The sequence below is a fragment of the Ranitomeya imitator genome, chromosome 5 (assembly GCF_032444005.1).
Source record: "Ranitomeya imitator isolate aRanImi1 chromosome 5, aRanImi1.pri, whole genome shotgun sequence".
NCBI classification, from domain to species: Eukaryota; Metazoa; Chordata; class Amphibia; order Anura; family Dendrobatidae; genus Ranitomeya; species Ranitomeya imitator.
In genome coordinates this window covers 140957570-140975264 of record NC_091286.1, presented here as the reverse complement: position 1 = coordinate 140975264, position 17695 = coordinate 140957570, and the positions used below count along the sequence as shown (strand labels likewise).

Here is a 17695-nt window from a genome sequence, read left to right as displayed (position 1 = left end):
GGTGGATGAAAGTGGTACTGCGGCTTCTGAGTTTCCTTCCTCAGGTGATGAGGTTAAGTCGTTAGGTGCTGCTTTATTTAACTCCACCTGGTGCTTTGATCCTGGCCTCCAGTCAATGTTCTAGTATTGGTCTTGCTTCCTCCTGGATCATTCCTGTGGCCTGTCTATCCTGCATAAGCTAAGTTCTGCTTATGTTATTTTTGTTTGCTATATTTTCTGTCCAGCTTGCTATATTAGTTTTTCTTGCTTGCTGGAAGCTCTGAGACGCAGAGGGAGCACCTCCGTACCGTTAGTCGGTGCGGAGGGTCTTTTTGCCCCTCTGCGTGGTTGTTTGTAGGTTTTTGTGTTGACCGCAAAGCTATCTTTCCTATCCTCGGTCTATTCAGTAAGTCGGGCCTCACTTTGCTAAATCTATTTCATCTCTGTGTTTGTATTTCATCTTTACTCACAGTCATTATATGTGGGAGGCTGCCTTTTCCTTTGGGGAATTTCTCTGAGGCAAGGTAGGCTTATTTTTCTATCTTCAGGGCTAGTTAGTTTCTCAGGCTGTGCCGAGTTGCATAGGGAGCGTTAGGCGCAATCCACGGCTACCTCTAGTGTGGTGTGATAGGATTAGGGATTGCGGTCAGCAGAGTTTCCACGTCTCAGAGCTCGTCATATGTTTTTGGTAAATGTCAGGTCACTTTGTATGCTCTGAACTTCAAGGTCCATTGTGGTTCTGAATTACCTGTTCATAACAGATAATGTATTGCTTTTTCACTTTGAAAACAGCTAATTCGATCCTGCTCCCTAAAAGAATTAATAATTTTTGGACAGTTTGGTAAAAAGCATTTCTAATTACCAAAAATAATAATAATAAAAAAAAGAAAAGATAATGTTTTTCATTCACAGCCATTAGTTTTTAATATTCAAAATAGTACAATTGTTGGATACTTCTCAAGCAGAGATAACTTTTGCTCTTCCTGTGTGAAGAAGACATGGCTTTTTCCATTTACACCCCTGTGAATAAACACCAGCAAGGCAAGCATCTGCCCCAAAAAGGCATAATTTTTTACCGTTTCTACAATTTAAGAACCTGGACAAGTCTCATTCTTCTATGTGTAATTAATGGCCTATTACTTACCACTGATTACCATATCCTTTTCTAAAATTGCAGTATGAAATGAACTAGGCTGCAGGTTACCATCTGTTTTCCCATAGCATGATTGGTTCATGTCACTTGGACACTAAAAAGGCTGCGTTTGCAGTACAAAGCTTAAAACAGGTTCAATACACACGAAGGATACTTCAGAGTGCTATAGATGTATTTTCCAGGCCAATAAAGGTTTTTCAGTATTGGGATTCGCGGCAAATCAAATTTTTACTAGCTAGTCTGTGAAGCTAGTGAATTCAAATTTTAAAAGATCTGCTCATCTCTAAATATGGGCCTCAGATTTCAGCTCACATCTGGAGCAGATTTCCGATTTTGTTGCAAAGACGGTCTAAAAATATACCTTAATCATTAAGAGGTGTGTAATGTTATATATTTTTTATATATTTTAGTAACTGCAACAACTTTGGTTCAATATTGTATAGAAAGTACAAAGTGAACCGCACTTAAAGTCCAAATGAGTTGTGGTATGGTACTTTCTTCCTGGTGGGATTTGTACCCCAGACAATAATCCAAGAGCACAAAAAAAGGAAAGCAATGCTCAAAGGTAGTTTCAAACAAGTGTATCGTAATCAAGGGAGCATTGTTTTGGCTATATTTTCATACTAAAATGTAGCTGAAACTTTGCATCTTGATTACAATACATTGGTATGATACTATCTTTAGGTTGCTGCTTCCTGTTGATTTGTACTTAATTTCAATACTATTCTTGATGAATCCTCTCTGTGCATGCTTTACAGGACAGTACTCACTACATTTTTTCTTGATATAAGATTCTTAGAGAGATCCTTACCAAGTCCTTTGAAGTTGAGAAGTATCCTCCCAAAATTAATCAATATTGCTACTTCAGGGAGAACTGGCTACATACATGTTAAATAGGGATCCACTCAAGACTAATTTTTTTCATTTCATTTTCCTTGTCTATGTTGAGCAAAGATTTACCTACAGTTCCTTGATATATTACAAATACATTGTTATATCAGGGTAAGTGACACTAAGTGGCAAGCGCAGCCTTGCCATATTGACAAACTCAGCTCTAGTACGGCTGTATACTGCTAATTGTATTTGTTTATTAGTTTTGGATTGAGAAAGAATGGATTTGCAATTACTAAAATAATTGTAAGTAATACAGCACATGATTGATTTTTGCATTCAAACTAATAGAGAATAATTGCTAAATAGGAAAATCCAATTTTGGATGAATTAATGGTTTGAGTTCCAGATAGAAATCTTACTTAATTGAACAGTTAATGCATTCTCAGTTGTGAGCTTTCAAACTTGTGACTCAAATTTTAGGAACACAATAAATAGTATGCAAAGTAAGGCTTAGTATTCAAAAGTAAGACTTTAGTGAATATCTCACTCATAAAACAGTTTTGTTTTTAATCCTTAACCCCTTTCTGCCAGCTGATGGAATAGTACGTCAGCTGGCAGATCCCCCGCTTTGAGGTGGGCTCCGGCGGTGAGCCCACCTCAAAGCCGCAACATGTCAGCTGTTTTGTACAGCTGACATGTGCGCGCAATGAGCGCGAGCAGAATCGCGATCCGCTCAGGCCCATTAACTAGTTAAATGCCACCGTCAAGCGCTGACAGCGGCATTTAACTAGCGCTCTCGGCCGCGCGGCCGGGTGTGCTCGCACCTCTGACCCCCGTCACATGATCGGGGGTCAGCAGTGCATTGACATAACAACCAGAGGTCTCCTTGAGACCTCTATGGTTGTTGATGGCCGATTGCTTTGATCGCCACCCTGTGGTCAGCGATCAAAGTACACCTGCCTTTCTGCTACATAGAGGTGATCTGTACTTCACCTCTATGTAGCAGAGCCGATCGTGTAGTGCATGCTTCTAGCCTCCTATGGAGGCTATTGAAACATGCCAAATTTTTTTAAAAAAGTGTTTAAAAATATGAAAAAAATAAAAAATATATAAAAGTTTAAATCACCCCCCTTTCGCCCCAATCAAAATAAAATCATTAAAAAAAATCAAAAATACGCATATTTAGTATCGCCACGTTCAGAATCGCCCGATCTATCAATAAAAACAAAGGATGAACCTGATTGCTAAATGGCGTAGCAAAAAAAAAATCAAAACGCCAAAATTATGTTTTTTTTGGTCGCCGCAATATTGCATTAAAATGCAATAACGGGTGGTCAAAAGAACGTATCTGCACCAAAGTGGTATCATTAAAAATGTCAGCTCGGCACGCAAAAAATAAGCCCTCACCTGACCCCAGATCACGAAAATTGGAGACGCTATGGGTATCAGAAATTCACGCAGTTTTTTTTTTGTTTGTTTGTTTAGCAAATTTTGGAATTTCTTTTCACAACTTAGATAAAAAATAACCTAGACATGTTAGGTGTCTATGAACTTGTAATGACCTGGAAAATCATAATGGCAGGTCAGTTTTAGCATTTGGTGAACCAAGCAAAAAAGCCAAAAAAAAAAACAAGTGTGATATTGCACTTTTTTTGCAATTTCATCACACTTGGAATTTTTTTCCCGTTTTCTGTTACACAGCATGGTAAAACCAATGATGTTGTTCAAAAGTACATCTCATCCCGCAAAAAATAAGCTTTTACATGGCCATATTGACGGAAAAATAAAAAAGTTATGGCGCTGGGAAGGAGGGGAGCGAAAAACGAAAACAAAAAAAGCTCCGGGGGTGAAGGGGTTAACATTAAAGTAAGGTAAATAAAATAATGATTTTTAAGGACAGCTCAAAGTCTTCTTGGCATGTTTCAACACCTGTGCTTTCTATTCTTCAAGAATGACTTCTTTTAGAGCCTGGATGCTGGATGGAAAGTGATGCACAATTTGTCTTTTCTGAATAATTCATAGGTGTCTCTGTTGGGTTCAGATTGGGATACACAGCAGTTTTAAAATACAATAGAATTCCCACCTGATTAGTGTCTTGAGCCTGTGAGGGTTTGCATCTAATTCTAGGGTATCAACCAAAGTCATCTTATAGGAATTGTCATATTGACCACAGACACAGCTTGTGCTTTTCGGTTGTGCATCTGAAGGATTCCAGAATTATGATCACTTGGCAGCCAGTGTAGCAGGGAGCATGTTTAATAATGGTTTGAGCAAGGTGTTTGGTATCATGTCATCAATTGTGTAAATGTATACTTCCCGTGCAAAAAATCTTTAAGAATCTATCTGTTGGCATAAAGGTACCAACACATTAAGTGACGCTGCAGCGATATAGACAACGATGCCGATCGCTTCAGCGTCGCTGTGTGGTCGCTGGAGAGCTGTCACACAGACAGCTCTCCAGCGACCAACGATGCCGAGGTCCCCGGGTAACCAGGGTAAACATCGAGTTACTAAGAGCAGGGCCGCGCTTGGTAACCTGATATATACCCTGGTTACCTAAAAAAAAAAAAACACTACATACTTACATTCCGGTGTCTGTCGCGTCCCTCGCCGTCAGCTTTCCGCACTGACTGTGAGGGCCGGCCATAAAGCAGAGCACAGCGGCGACGTCACCACTGTGCTTTACGGCCGGCACTCACAGTCAGTGTGGGAAGCTGACTGTGAGGGACGCGACAGACACTGGAATGTAAGTATGTAGTGTTTTTTTTTTTAGGTAACCAGGGTATATCTTGGGTTACTAAGCGCAGCCCTGCACTTAGTAACCCAATGTTTACCCTGGTTACCAGTGAAGACATCGCTGAATTGGCGTCACACACGCTGATTCAGCGATATCAGCAGGTGATCCAGCGACGAAATAAAGCTCTGGCCTTCTAGCTCCGACCAGCGATCTCACAGCAGGATCCTGATCGCTGCTGCTTGTCAAACACAACGATATCGCTATCCAGGACGCTGCAACGTCACGGATCGATATCGTTATTGTTCTAAAGTCGCTCAGTGTGAAGGTACCTTAAGCCTGATGAAGACCACTAATGACGGTTGAAACTCAATGCTGTAATTTTTAAATAGTCCACAATAAATGTATTTTTTTCACACAATGACTTATTGAGCTTCTAGACATTATCTTCAATATTCTATAGGGTAATCACACCAAGATCCTACAGTGTTGCACTCATTTGGGTTCCATCTCTTCTCCACCTCAGAATAGTAATACTGTGGGACTGAACATGCTTATTAAAGACGCTACATATCAATTTCTAAAAACGTTTTTTCTGTATTCATGACTTCATTAAGGGACCAAGATTTAAATATATGAAAATGAATACATGTGTTAGGAGTCGAGTTTCCTCTGCTGCACAGGGGGAATCTCGATCCGTCTCCGCTGCGGTCTCCCATTCTCCTCCAGCCGCAGTGGAGTCTGCTCAGCAGGGACATCGCTACCAGTGTCTTGCTCGCTCTCACTCTGTACAGAGAGTTACTGCTGCTTCTTCAGCTCCTGCCATTAAAGTCAGTGCTGGTCAGCGGCGAGCGGACTTCCCTGGGACTAAGTCCTTGTTTGCGCACACTGAGCATGCCCAGAGCAAGATCTCCCGTTGGAGATCGAGGGTCATGTGCTCTGGCTCTGCAGCGCATTCCATTGGTCCTCTTGGCAGGTCTTGGAAGGGCAAAGTTTCTGTGGCCACTTCCTGTCCTGCAATTATATAAACTGCGCATGACCGCACGGCCATGCGCTAGTGTACAATTGAATACGTGTGTTTGTTGTGAGTGCAAGTCGTTCATTAAATACCCCTACCCTATTGTATGACTGTTCGCGTATGGAGTATGGCTGCTATCTAGCGCCTGACAAATCACTCAACGTGTCACACACGTATCAGCGTCTATTGCTGTGACCGTCAGTGCGGCGCCACGCGCCAGTAGTGCGCTTCCTGACCCACGTCTGGGTGCTTAGTGGTGCCTGCCAGCACGGCACAGTTCGCACTTCGGTGCTCTAATTATAAGAGTTGCCTAACACACCCTGTTGCGGTGTTGTGCCAGCAAGGGTCTAATCGGACTTCAATCCTAGTTGGGGTTAAGTTCGCTGACTGCTTGCTCGCCTTCTATGTGCGGTACCGCGACCCTGTGACGCAACAGGGTCGCTTCCTTCACGTTGGGTGAAGTTTAACCCACGCGAGTATACTTATGAGTACCGCCATATAGTCCGTCATTACTCAGCAGCAGGTTCCATCTCTGCACGGTGGACCCCGGGCTACGAACGCACCGTACACTATCAGTCTTATTATTTGGTGCGTTCCACTAGCCCTAACATTACACTAGCGCCAGGGTCTGGCTAGTGATGACGGACAAACAGCAATCCCTGCAGTATATACAGCAGCTGGAGGGTAGGTTGGCGGCTCTCGAGAGCGCAACCTCAGCTGTGGATGTTACCGCAGTTGCTGTACAGGCTGCCAGCGTGGCTGCAGCAACTTTGTCCATTGCCACCCCTGTTCCGACATTTTCTCGCCTCCCGCTGCCAGAAAAATTTTCTGATAATAGCAAATTTTGTAGGGGATTCGTGAGTCAGTGCTCTATTCATCTCGAGCTTCTGGCTGCACGTTTCCCCACAGAGCGGGCTAAGGTGGGATTTATTGTGTCTCTATTGTCGGACAGGGCGTTGGAATGGGCTACGCCGCTGTGGGAGCGTGGCGATCATGTGGTGCAGAGTGCTCCTCTGTTTTTGAGCACTTTAAAACAGGTCTTTTTAGGACCTCAAGTCACCCATGACACTGCGCTCCAACTACTGGCATTAACTCAGGGTGAGTCCTTGGTCAGTCATTTTGCCGTCCAATTCCGCACTTTAGCATCTGAGCTGGAATGGTCGGATAAAGCTCTTATCCCCATATTTTGGAGGGGCTTGGCTGACCATGTAAAGGACGCTCTGGCCACTAGGGAGATTCCTGCCACACTGGAGGAGTTAATAACAGTCTCCACTCGAATTGACCTCCGTTTTAACGAGCGGAGGTTAGAGCGAGCCCAGTGTAGGCAGAGGTTTCGGCTGGCTCCTACTTTCACCAAACCTCTGGAATCTCCGGTCCTGGTTCCTGAGTCACATGAGGGACCTAAGTCCCAGACCGCTTGTGCACTCAGGGTCTGTCATGTTTGCCAGCAGTCTGGACATTTAGCCACCAGATGTCCTCAGCGGTCGAGGAAACGTCAGCGTCTAGTGGTCGTAGGTGGAGGTACACTAGACACGGCGACGTTTGCCTCTAAATTGTCCTTTAAGGGGACAATTACTATAGGCTCATTCTCCCACTCGGTAGAGCTCTGCGTGGATTCTGGGGCGGAGGGCAATTTTATGTCTTCTGCCTTCGCCCAACGCCACGCAATACCTCTGGTTATGCTAGCTCAACCTGTAACGGTACGAGTGGTGAATGGGTCGACTCTGCCCTCACAGATAACTCACCAGACCATCCCTTTTACTCTGTCCATGTCGCCATCTCATCAGGAGATTATTTCCCTGCTCGTCATTCCAGAGGGAATTGATGAAGTCCTGTTGGGAATACCTTGGCTACGGTACCACTCTCCTCATATCGAGTGGTCCTCAGGCAGAATTCTGGGATGGGGTGAATCTTGTGGGGGTAGGTGTCAGAGGGAGTGCGTTCAGGTAGCTACAACTGAGGTACCCGCAGATCTTTCCTCTCTCCCCAAGCAGTATTGGTCGTATGCAGACGTATTCTCCAAAAAGGCGGCGGAGACCCTTCCGCCCCATCGCCCCTATGACTGTCCTATTGACCTCTTGCCTGGTGCTGAGCCTCCCCGGGGTCGAGTCTATCCGCTATCTCTCCCGGAGACGGAGGCAATGTCACAGTACATCCAGGAAAATCTGGCAAGAGGGTTCATCAGGAAGTCAGTGTCACCTGCTGGGGCAGGGTTCTTTTTCGTGCAGAAGAAGAGTGGGGAATTGCGTCCATGCATAGACTACAGGGGTCTTAACGCCATCACCGTTAAGAATAAATACCCTTTGCCTTTGATATCTGAACTGTTCGATAGGCTTCGGGGAGCAAGGGTATTTACTAAATTAGATCTGCGGGGTGCTTACAACCTGATTCGCATCCGTGAGGAGGACGAATGGAAGACGGCTTTTAACACCAGGGATGGGCACTATGAATATCTGGTGATGCCCTTTGGGCTCTGTAATGCCCCAGCCGTTTTCCAAGACTTTGTGAACGATATCTTCCGGGATATGCTTTCCACCTCGGTCGTAGTCTATCTGGATGGTATTCTCATCTACTCTCCAGATATTGACTCCCACCGGAGAGATGTTTGCAAAGTCTTCGACCTCCTACGGGCAAACTCCCTCTATGCCAAGTTGGAGAAGTGTATGTTTGAGCAGGAGTCCTTACCTTTCCTAGGCTACATCATTTCAGCCCAGGGATTGGCTATGGATCCTGCCAAACTACAGGCTGTGATGGACTGGCAGGAACCCCATTCTCTTAAAGCGGTGCAGCGCTTTATGGGGTTCATCAATTATTATCGCCAGTTCATCCCGCATTTCTCAACTTTGGTAGCTCCCTTGGTTGCCCTCACCAAGAAGGGGGCGAATCCCAAATTGTGGTCTGAGGAGGTCTCCAAGGCTTTTATTTCTATAAAGTCACACTTCGCTAGCGCTCCCATTCTTCATCGCCCCGATGTTGATAAGCCATTTATCATGGAGGTGGATGCCTCTTCTGTTGGTGCTGGAGCAGTCCTCTTCCAAAAGGATGCTCAAGGTCAGAAGCATCCTTGCTTCTTTTTCTCTAAGACCTTCGCACCAGCAGAGAGGAATTATTCCATCGGGGACAGGGAGTTGCTAGCCATGAAGTTGGCTTTCTCGGAGTGGAGACATCTCTTGGAGGGAGCACGTTTTCCCTTCCAAGTCTTCACAGATCACAAAAATTTGGTGTATCTGCAGACAGCTCAGCGGTTGAATTCTCGCCAGGCCAGATGGTCCTTGTTCTTCTCCCGGTTTCATTTCACCCTCCATTTCCTTTCTGGGGAGAAGAACATTCGGGCGGACGCTCTCTCTCGCTCCATTGTGTCATCTGCGGAGGAGGAGCCTCGGCTTATTGTCCCCACCGAGAGTTTGAGAACCGTGGCCCCGGTTTCGCTGGAGTCTGTGCCCCCGGGCAAGACTTTTGTTCCATCTAGTTTGCGACCGGAGGTTCTCTCTTGGGCGCACTCGTCCAGGGTGGGTGGACATTTTGGTACTAAAAGGACATCAGAGTTACTGGCGAGGACATACTGGTGGCCGCATATGGCTCGTGATGTTGCGGAGTACATTCGGGCGTGTGTCTCTTGCGCCAGGAACAAGACTCCTCGGCAACGGCCAGCTGGGTTGCTTTATCCTCTGCCCGTGGCTGACAGGCCCTGGGAGATGGTCGGGATGGACTTTGTGGTTGGCTTACCCAAGTCTCGTAATTGCACCATTATCTGGGTGATCACCGATCATTTTTCCAAAGTGGTGCATTTGGTGCCTCTTCCACGGCTACCATCTGCACGGGCGTTGGCTGTCTTGTTTATCAAGCATATCTTTCGCTTACACGGTATGCCAGACAAAATTGTTAGTGACCGGGGTCCCCAGTTTGCGTCTCGATTCTGGAGGGAGCTATGTCGTCTACTCAGTATTGAGTTAAATCTCTCTTCGGCATATCATCCCGAGACGAATGGGTTGGTAGAAAGGGCCAACCAGACCTTGGTCACATATCTGCGACATTTTGTTTCTGCCAGACAGGATGACTGGGCATCCTTACTACCATGGGCAGAGTTTGCACTTAACAATGCCGTAGCCGACTCTACCGGTCAGACTCCATTCCTCTTAAATTACGGCCAGCATCCGCGTGTTCCTGTGCCCATGCCTGTGTCTTCCGCTGATCCCAGGGTGGCAGACTGGGCTGTGGAGGCACGGGACATTTGGGATCGCACGCAGGATGCCATTCGGGCCTCCAAGGAGAGAATGAGGTCCTCCGCCGATGTTCATCGGCGCCCCGCTCCGACTTTTGCCCCTGGCGACTTGGTGTGGCTCTCCGCCCGTAACATCAGGCTGCGAGTTGAGTCCACTAAGTTTGCTCCTCGCTACTTGGGTCCCTTCAAGGTTCTCGAACAGGTTAATCCTGTGGTCTACCGCCTGGCTCTTCCTCCACGCTTGGGTATCACCGACACCTTTCATGTGTCCCTCTTGAAACCCGTATACATGTCCCGGTTTTCCGAGTCATCTGCCGAGACATCGGGTTCGTCTAAGGACGATTACGAGGTGAACGCTATTTTGGGGTGCAAGGTGGTACGCGGCAAAAAGTTTTATTTGGTGGATTGGAAGGGTTATGGTCCAGAGGACAGGTCTTGGGAGCCTGCTGAAAACATTCGGGCCCCATAGCTCATTGCTGCCTTCGAGCGTAGCGAGGCCCAAGGAGGGGGGGGCCATGTTAGGAGTCGAGTTTCCTCTGCTGCACAGGGGGAATCTCGATCCGTCTCCGCTGCGGTCTCCCATTCTCCTCCAGCCGCAGTGGAGTCTGCTCAGCAGGGACGTCGCTCCCAGTGTCTTGCTCGCTCTCACTCTGTACAGAGAGTTACTGCTGCTTCTTCAGCTCCTGCCATTAAAGTCAGTGCTGGTAGCGGCGAGCGGACTTCCCTGGGACTAAGTCCTTGTTTGCGCACACTGAGCATGCCCAGAGCAAGATCTCCCGTTGGAGATCGAGGGTCATGTGCTCTGGCTCTGCAGCGCATTCCATTGGTCCTCTTGGCAGGTCTTGGAAGGGCAAAGTTTCTGTGGCCACTTCCTGTCCTGCAATTATATAAACTGCACATGACCGCACGGCCATGCGCTAGTGTACAATTGAATACGTGTGTTTGTTATGAGTGCAAGTCGTTCATTAAATACCCCTACCCTATTGTATGACTGTTCGCGTATGGAGTATGGCTGCTATCTAGCGCCCGACAAATCACTCAACGTGTCACACACGTATCAGCGTCTATTGCTGTGACCGCCAGTGCGGCGCCACGCGCCAGTAGTGCGCTTCCGGACCCACGTCTGGGTGCTTAGTGGTGCCTGCCAGCACGGCACAGTTCGCACTTCGGTGCTCTAATTATAAGAGTTGCCTAACACATCCTGTTGCGGTGTTGTGCCAGCAAGGGTCTAATCGGACTTCAATCCTAGTTGGGGTTAAGTTCGCTGACTGCTTGCTCGCCTTCTATGTGCGGTACCGCGACCCTGTGACGCAACAGGGTCGCTTCCTTCACGTTGGGTGAAGTTTAACCCACGCGAGTATACTTATGAGTACCACCATATAGTCCGTCATTACTCAGCAGCAGGTTCCATCTCTGCACGGTGGACCCCGGGCTACGAACGCACCGCACACTATCAGTCTTATTATTTGGTGCGTTCCGCTAGCCCTAACAACATGATATTCACTTAGTTTAAATTGATTAATTAATATGACCCAAATTTAAATAGTTTAAAATAGAGTTATACAGTACATAGATAAAGGCGTTGTTTGTGATGGATCAATTTAGTGGTCTTTTTGTAAATTGATTCATACTATGGCATTCACATAAATATAGGCACTATTTCAAAATTTTTGTCAAAGAAATTAAATTGTTTGACATAAAGATATACAATACATAGCTTATGTGCTATTAGTGTTGGGGCAATTTAGTGTTTTTTTCAACATTTTTTCATATCATAAATACACAAATATACTATAATGTGAACAATTTTATAGTCAAAATATTATTTATAGGAAGTACTTGTAACAGCAGTAAAGTGGTAAAGAAGGCTTTTTTTGGCTACGATTCAAAAAAAAGGAATGTATTAAAAGCTAACAGATCACTCTTTTATATTCTAGGTACACCAAAATGAAGACAGCCACCAATATCTACATTTTTAATCTTGCGCTAGCAGATGCCCTTGCAACTAGTACTTTGCCCTTTCAAAGTGTAAACTACCTTATGGGAACATGGCCCTTTGGTAATATTGTATGTAAAATTGTTATATCAATAGACTACTATAATATGTTCACAAGTATTTTCACTCTGACTACAATGAGTGTAGACCGGTATATAGCCGTTTGTCATCCAGTGAAAGCTCTTGACTTCAGGACGCCACGAAATGCCAAAATTGTTAATGTTTGCAACTGGATCCTTTCTTCAGCAATTGGATTACCTGTCATGTTCATGGCGACTACAAAAACTGACAGAGGTAAGTGAAAAGAGTAAAAATTGTAAAGCTGTAAGAATTATTTTTTCCATAGGCTTAGATGAATTGCCAACTTAATCTGCAGCAGAAAACTAATTTCCTGCAATTCTCTCTAAATTTTTTCTGGAAGTCATAAGTGATTGCCTTGCTTAAATGCTTGCCTTAAATGGATCCTCACCCAACTTCTCAGTTTCAAGAAACACGTGGAAGTTGGAGTAAAAAAAGACCATTGTGAAAACTACAAGATTTCTAAATATTATTTTGAATACAGATTGTGATATGGAAAAAAATATTTCCTGATGATAACTTCCCTTTAATTGTACAAATTCTGAGATTGATACAAAATTCATACAAAGAAGTCATAGCAAGCATATGGGTTAAAGTAATGAAAACTCCTTGTATTATTTGTCACTTTGTCAGTACAATTTTTGCTATAGCAGAAAATGAATTGAATTTTCCAGGTCAGCCTACCCGACTGATTTCATGGATTAATCCCTTGGATGTGGATCAAGTATTTTAAATCATAACTTGTTTCTAAGGCAAAATATATTCACATAGAGTAGCTAAAGCTTATTTGCTTTCTTGTTAGCTTATCAAACAAAAAGAATTCAGTGCAGTTAGAGCAGTCAGGTCAGTGAAGATGCAATATTCTCTTTCGCATTTTACAAAGCACATTTCAAGAGATCTATGAAAGTGTCTAAAAGAGAATCTTTCAACAATTTTTAATGGTTGGACTGGACACATGGTGTAATACTCGCTGCAGAACAGAATACATTTTTTTTTATTTTGCCTTTCCATTGCAGAGATATTAGCAAAGTATTTGCATCTAATAAGATAACTTTTTACGTCCAAGTGGGTGTTGTCAGACAGTGTTCACTGGGACATGTTCTTCTCCTTGTATGATGTAAAATAATTATAAGCAGGAGGTAACACTCTAAAGAAATATTAACATGCCCCCGTCATAGTTTACAGCAGGTTTCTATCTCTGATCTCCAGGTCTAATCTCCAGCACGTGTCAATGTGAAAGAAGTGGCAGCGCCCCTGAGTTTAGCTGTATCACATTAAAATCCCTTCTATCAGCTCTCCTGTCTGACGGTATCGGTCCTCACGCTTATATTTGCTGTGCTCATACAACTCATACAATCGCTGTGCAGTGAGATTAGGGCTGCCGTTGCATCTCACACAGGAGAAGCCTGTTCTGGACAATCATTATCCAACACCCCTGGCATTATCTCAAATGCGTAAATGGCAACAAATATAATAGGAAGCAATAAACAAACAATATTGTGATGTGTTTACATGTTTTAAAATGTTTTTAATGAGTTTGTGGGTCTATAGTTATGAAATAAACTATTTACCAGGTGTGCACACCTTTTTTGTATTGGTCTTTTTCGCCCTTTTACAAGTACTTTGACTCCCATAAAAAGTGTAGCACCCTGATGTGCATTTAGCTTGGTGTTTATATTATTCCCTCACAGGTGTGCCCTAGTTTCTTTATTATACTGTACAATATAGCCACATAAGGGCTTTTCTTTGCTCGACCCGTTGTAGTTTTGAATGACACAATTAATTTTAAATGCAATGTTTTTGTGGTTTTGCATTTACAATGTTCATTGTGTGATAAAAATGTAATGACAATATGATTCTTTAGATCAGTGTTATTAGGTAGTTCCAAACGTAACATTTTTTTTAATTGTTGTATTCAATACAATTTATAGCTTTGTAAAAACATTTGGGTTTGTAAAGCCTTTTTTTGAATACTTGTAACTTTATTCTTCCATCGATGGATTTGCATTTTTCCTTGCAAGTTTCTTCATATTTTTTTTTATATAATTTTGCAGCACATGCAACATATGCATTTTTATTGCAGTTTTTTGGGAAAGGTGGAGACCAAAAATGGTCAACATGGACGCTGTGTGCAAGAGGTGAATGGCGGAGGAGAGGATGACGGCCATTTTACATTTCTACAACTATTTTATGGGTAATTGGGAAAGGACCCTTAGAAGAAATGTGGAAAAGCAAAATGGTTGTCATCTTTTCCTCCCCAAATCCCTCTGCACACCGTGTCCATGTCCCTTGAATTAGAATAAATGACTTTACTTTTAGGAAATAGTCGGTGCCACTTTCTTTTCTTTGCATAGTCAAATATAGCACCATCAATGCAAACAAAATAGTAACTTTTTTCTTTATGTTTTTTAGGGTCAACTGATTGTGGTCTTATATTTCCTCATCCCTCATGGTACTGGGACAACCTCTTGAAAATATGTGTCTTTATATTCGCATTTATAATGCCCGTCCTTATTATAACAGTATGCTACGGAATGATGATCTTACGACTTAAGAGTGTTCGAATGCTTTCTGGGTCCAAAGAAAAGGACAGAAATCTTAGAAGAATAACCAGGATGGTCCTTGTTGTTGTTGCTGTGTTCATTGTATGCTGGACTCCAATTCACATCTACGTGATCATTAAAGCCTTGATCAATGTACCTCCTTCTCTTTTTCAGACAGTAACCTGGCATGTATGCATTGCTCTCGGCTACACAAACAGCTGCCTTAATCCAGTCCTTTATGCTTTTTTAGATGAGAACTTTAAGAGATGCTTCAGAGAGTTTTGCATTCCTACATCTTCAACCATTGAGCAGCAGAACTCTACCCGCATGCGTCACAACACTCGTGACCACGTGTCCACTGCCAACACAGTGGATAGGACTAACCATCAGGTATGACTAGCCGTGGAAATGTCATGTCTGGATTCAGGAGTTCCTGCAAGAGACGACATGACTTCAGAAGTTACTCAGATAACTACAGGGCTTTAATTCACCAACGACTTTAGACTTAGACATCTTATATTTTTTGTTTGGCACAAATCTGTCCAAGCACTGTCAATAGGAGATTGTCACTGCCCAAAGATGGTACCTTCTGAGATGCAGCCACACGAGTGCATATATGTTGCACTGTGTATACTATTATTGGTGTACAAATGTAAGATAAAAAAGACTTTAATACAAAATACATTTTACAATTAAAATGAGAATGATATAATTTGGTAGAGGTTATGACTAATTTTACAAAACTGCACATGGAGGTAACTGTATTTTATCTAATGTCTGGTTTTCATAATCAACTAAAGGGAAAAAAAACATAATTAATTAGTTGTCTGTGCCAACTTGAATATTATCTTCAGGGTAATCTTGTCTCTTGTTTGGTAATGTAGGTCAATAAAATGAAGATGCCGGTGATAGGAATAGCCAGGCAGGCGTGAAAGACGCCAATTTATCAAGTAAAGCGTAATATTATAGCATACTTCAGGATTCGACAGAGATCAGACAATAATTTACAAACAATCTAAAAGCCATAATGCATAAAGCTTTTCTTGGTAACATTTTCTTAAGAGCAAACAAGTTAATATAACGAATTTCATGAAACTTTTTGCCCAGTTGTGGACAATTTGGAAACAAATATGTCTTATTTATATCCTTCAAAGTATATTTTGGCCATCAGTAATTACTTGTGAACAATAAAATAATATAACAGTTTTTATAGTATATTAAACGAGCAGGTGCAATTTGCATGCCTACTCCCACTATTTGTGGGTGGAAATGCTGGTCATGGACAATATAGGGTGCATGCAAAGCCTAGGTGGTATTTCCTGAAAAAAAAAATATTAAAATGTTATTTGATAGAAAAATATTTGTAAGATTATTGTAAGCAAAAAGTATTCATTTAATATTCACATATAGCAATAGGAAAACATTTAGCTTGTTGACCTTTTATAAGCTTTTGGAAGTTCAGCCATTGTTGAAGAAATAGTAAATGTTGTTTAATCACATTTTATTTCCATTTGCCAATTGTGCTTGCCTCGGTAGTGTGGCTAATATTTTCATGTTGACACAGCCATGTGAGTTAAATATTATTGTACATGAATATATTACAGTATTTAAAGAGTTACTGACATTTGATTATGTTGTTGGTTTCTTCGATATAACATTGTTAATTGCACAAAATAAGAAAATCACAAACCATGCTATATGTGCTGCCTTATGACTATTCTTTGTAAATATGATGCAAAGTATTTTCTCGAGTCCACTGTAATTTTAATCATATAATATAATCTATAGTCAATGAATGATCCCTAGATAAGACTATAAAGTAGCTATGTTATGATACAATTTGTATAAATTAGAAACCTATTACATATACAGAAATATATCAAGCTATTTTTAAGAATTGAAAGTTTACCTTTTTATTATAGTTGATTGTTCTATCACTGATAAAGCTAATCAGAGTTGGAGTATTACAGTTTTTCTAGAAAACCACAATTCAGTTATGATCTTACTGTCATGCTGTATGTGTAGTGTATAAACCGTCAACTCCTGTGTACTGTGTGCTTTCTCTGTCAACATTCATCATATAAATAAAGTCTATCTGCTTTGTGTCAGTTAATTTTGTAACATACGCAAAAATTCAGTACTGTAATGCATGTATGTGTGATAATCCTAGCTACATAATTTTGCTATTATGGAAATGGATAAAAAAAAGAACATATGCAAAATTGACCTCTTTATATACTGTTCCCATGATTTAGTTAATTTTACTACACCTCTATGGCCATTACTCTGCTACTTTACATACCATTTCTGTCCCCATGTTAACCACTTCTACACACTGGTTTAGTCATAATAACAGTACTAGTTCACTCCATAGACATACAAAACACTTGTTAGTCCCTGTTTAAAGATGCACTCCCACTAAAATGTAAATGTGTGGATACGTAGCTGTAATGTCTGTCCAGCACCTTTCTTCTCTGTTTTTCAGTGATATCACTGCTCTTCAGACTCTACGGGTCACACTGCGTTCTGCGTGGCCTGGAAGTGACTTTTACACTGTAAAAGTATGGAGCATCAGATCGAGGTACCATAGGCTTTCATTGTAAAATAAACTTCCGGATCACTAATAGAGGATAAAGTGGGCATACAAGCAAAAATTGTGTTATATATACAGTATATATATACATTTATTGTGATGCAGTGACCCCTGTTGCAGCTAGGGGACGCTGTGTGTGCTCCTCGGAATATGCATGGAGGCGTATCTGTGGTTGTAATTAGGGTTGAGCGAAACGGGTCGGCCACTTTCAGAAGTCGCCGACTTTTGGCAAAGTCGGGTTTCATGAAACCCGACCCGACCCCTGTGTGGAGTCAGCCATGAAGTCGGCGATCTTCTGAATCTGGAATCGGAATTCCGATACCGATTCCCGATATGTTTAAGATATCGGGAATTGGTATCGGAATTCAGATTTAAGTGTAAAATAAAGAATAAAAATAAAAAATATCGCTATACTTACCCTCTGACGCGCCCTGGTACTAACCGGGAACCTTCCTTCCTTCGAATCAGCGCTTTCAGGACCTTGCGGTGATGTTGCGGTGATGTCGCGGCTTGTGATTGGTCGCGCGGCCGCCCATGTGACCGCT

The 17695-nt window shown here is 42.7% G+C and overlaps 1 protein-coding gene across 1 annotated transcript in view; it reads left to right on the top strand.

Annotated features, from left to right (window-relative positions):
- Positions 1-16670, top strand: part of OPRM1 (opioid receptor mu 1) — a 273348-nt gene extending 256678 nt beyond the window's left edge. The window contains exons 2-3 of the mRNA XM_069769191.1: positions 11878-12230; positions 14427-16670. Coding sequence (XP_069625292.1) covers positions 11878-12230; positions 14427-14953 — 880 coding nt within the window. The 3' untranslated portion in view covers positions 14954-16670. The remainder of the gene's footprint in view (positions 1-11877; positions 12231-14426) is intronic.
- The last annotated feature ends 1025 nt before the right edge of the window (positions 16671-17695 follow it).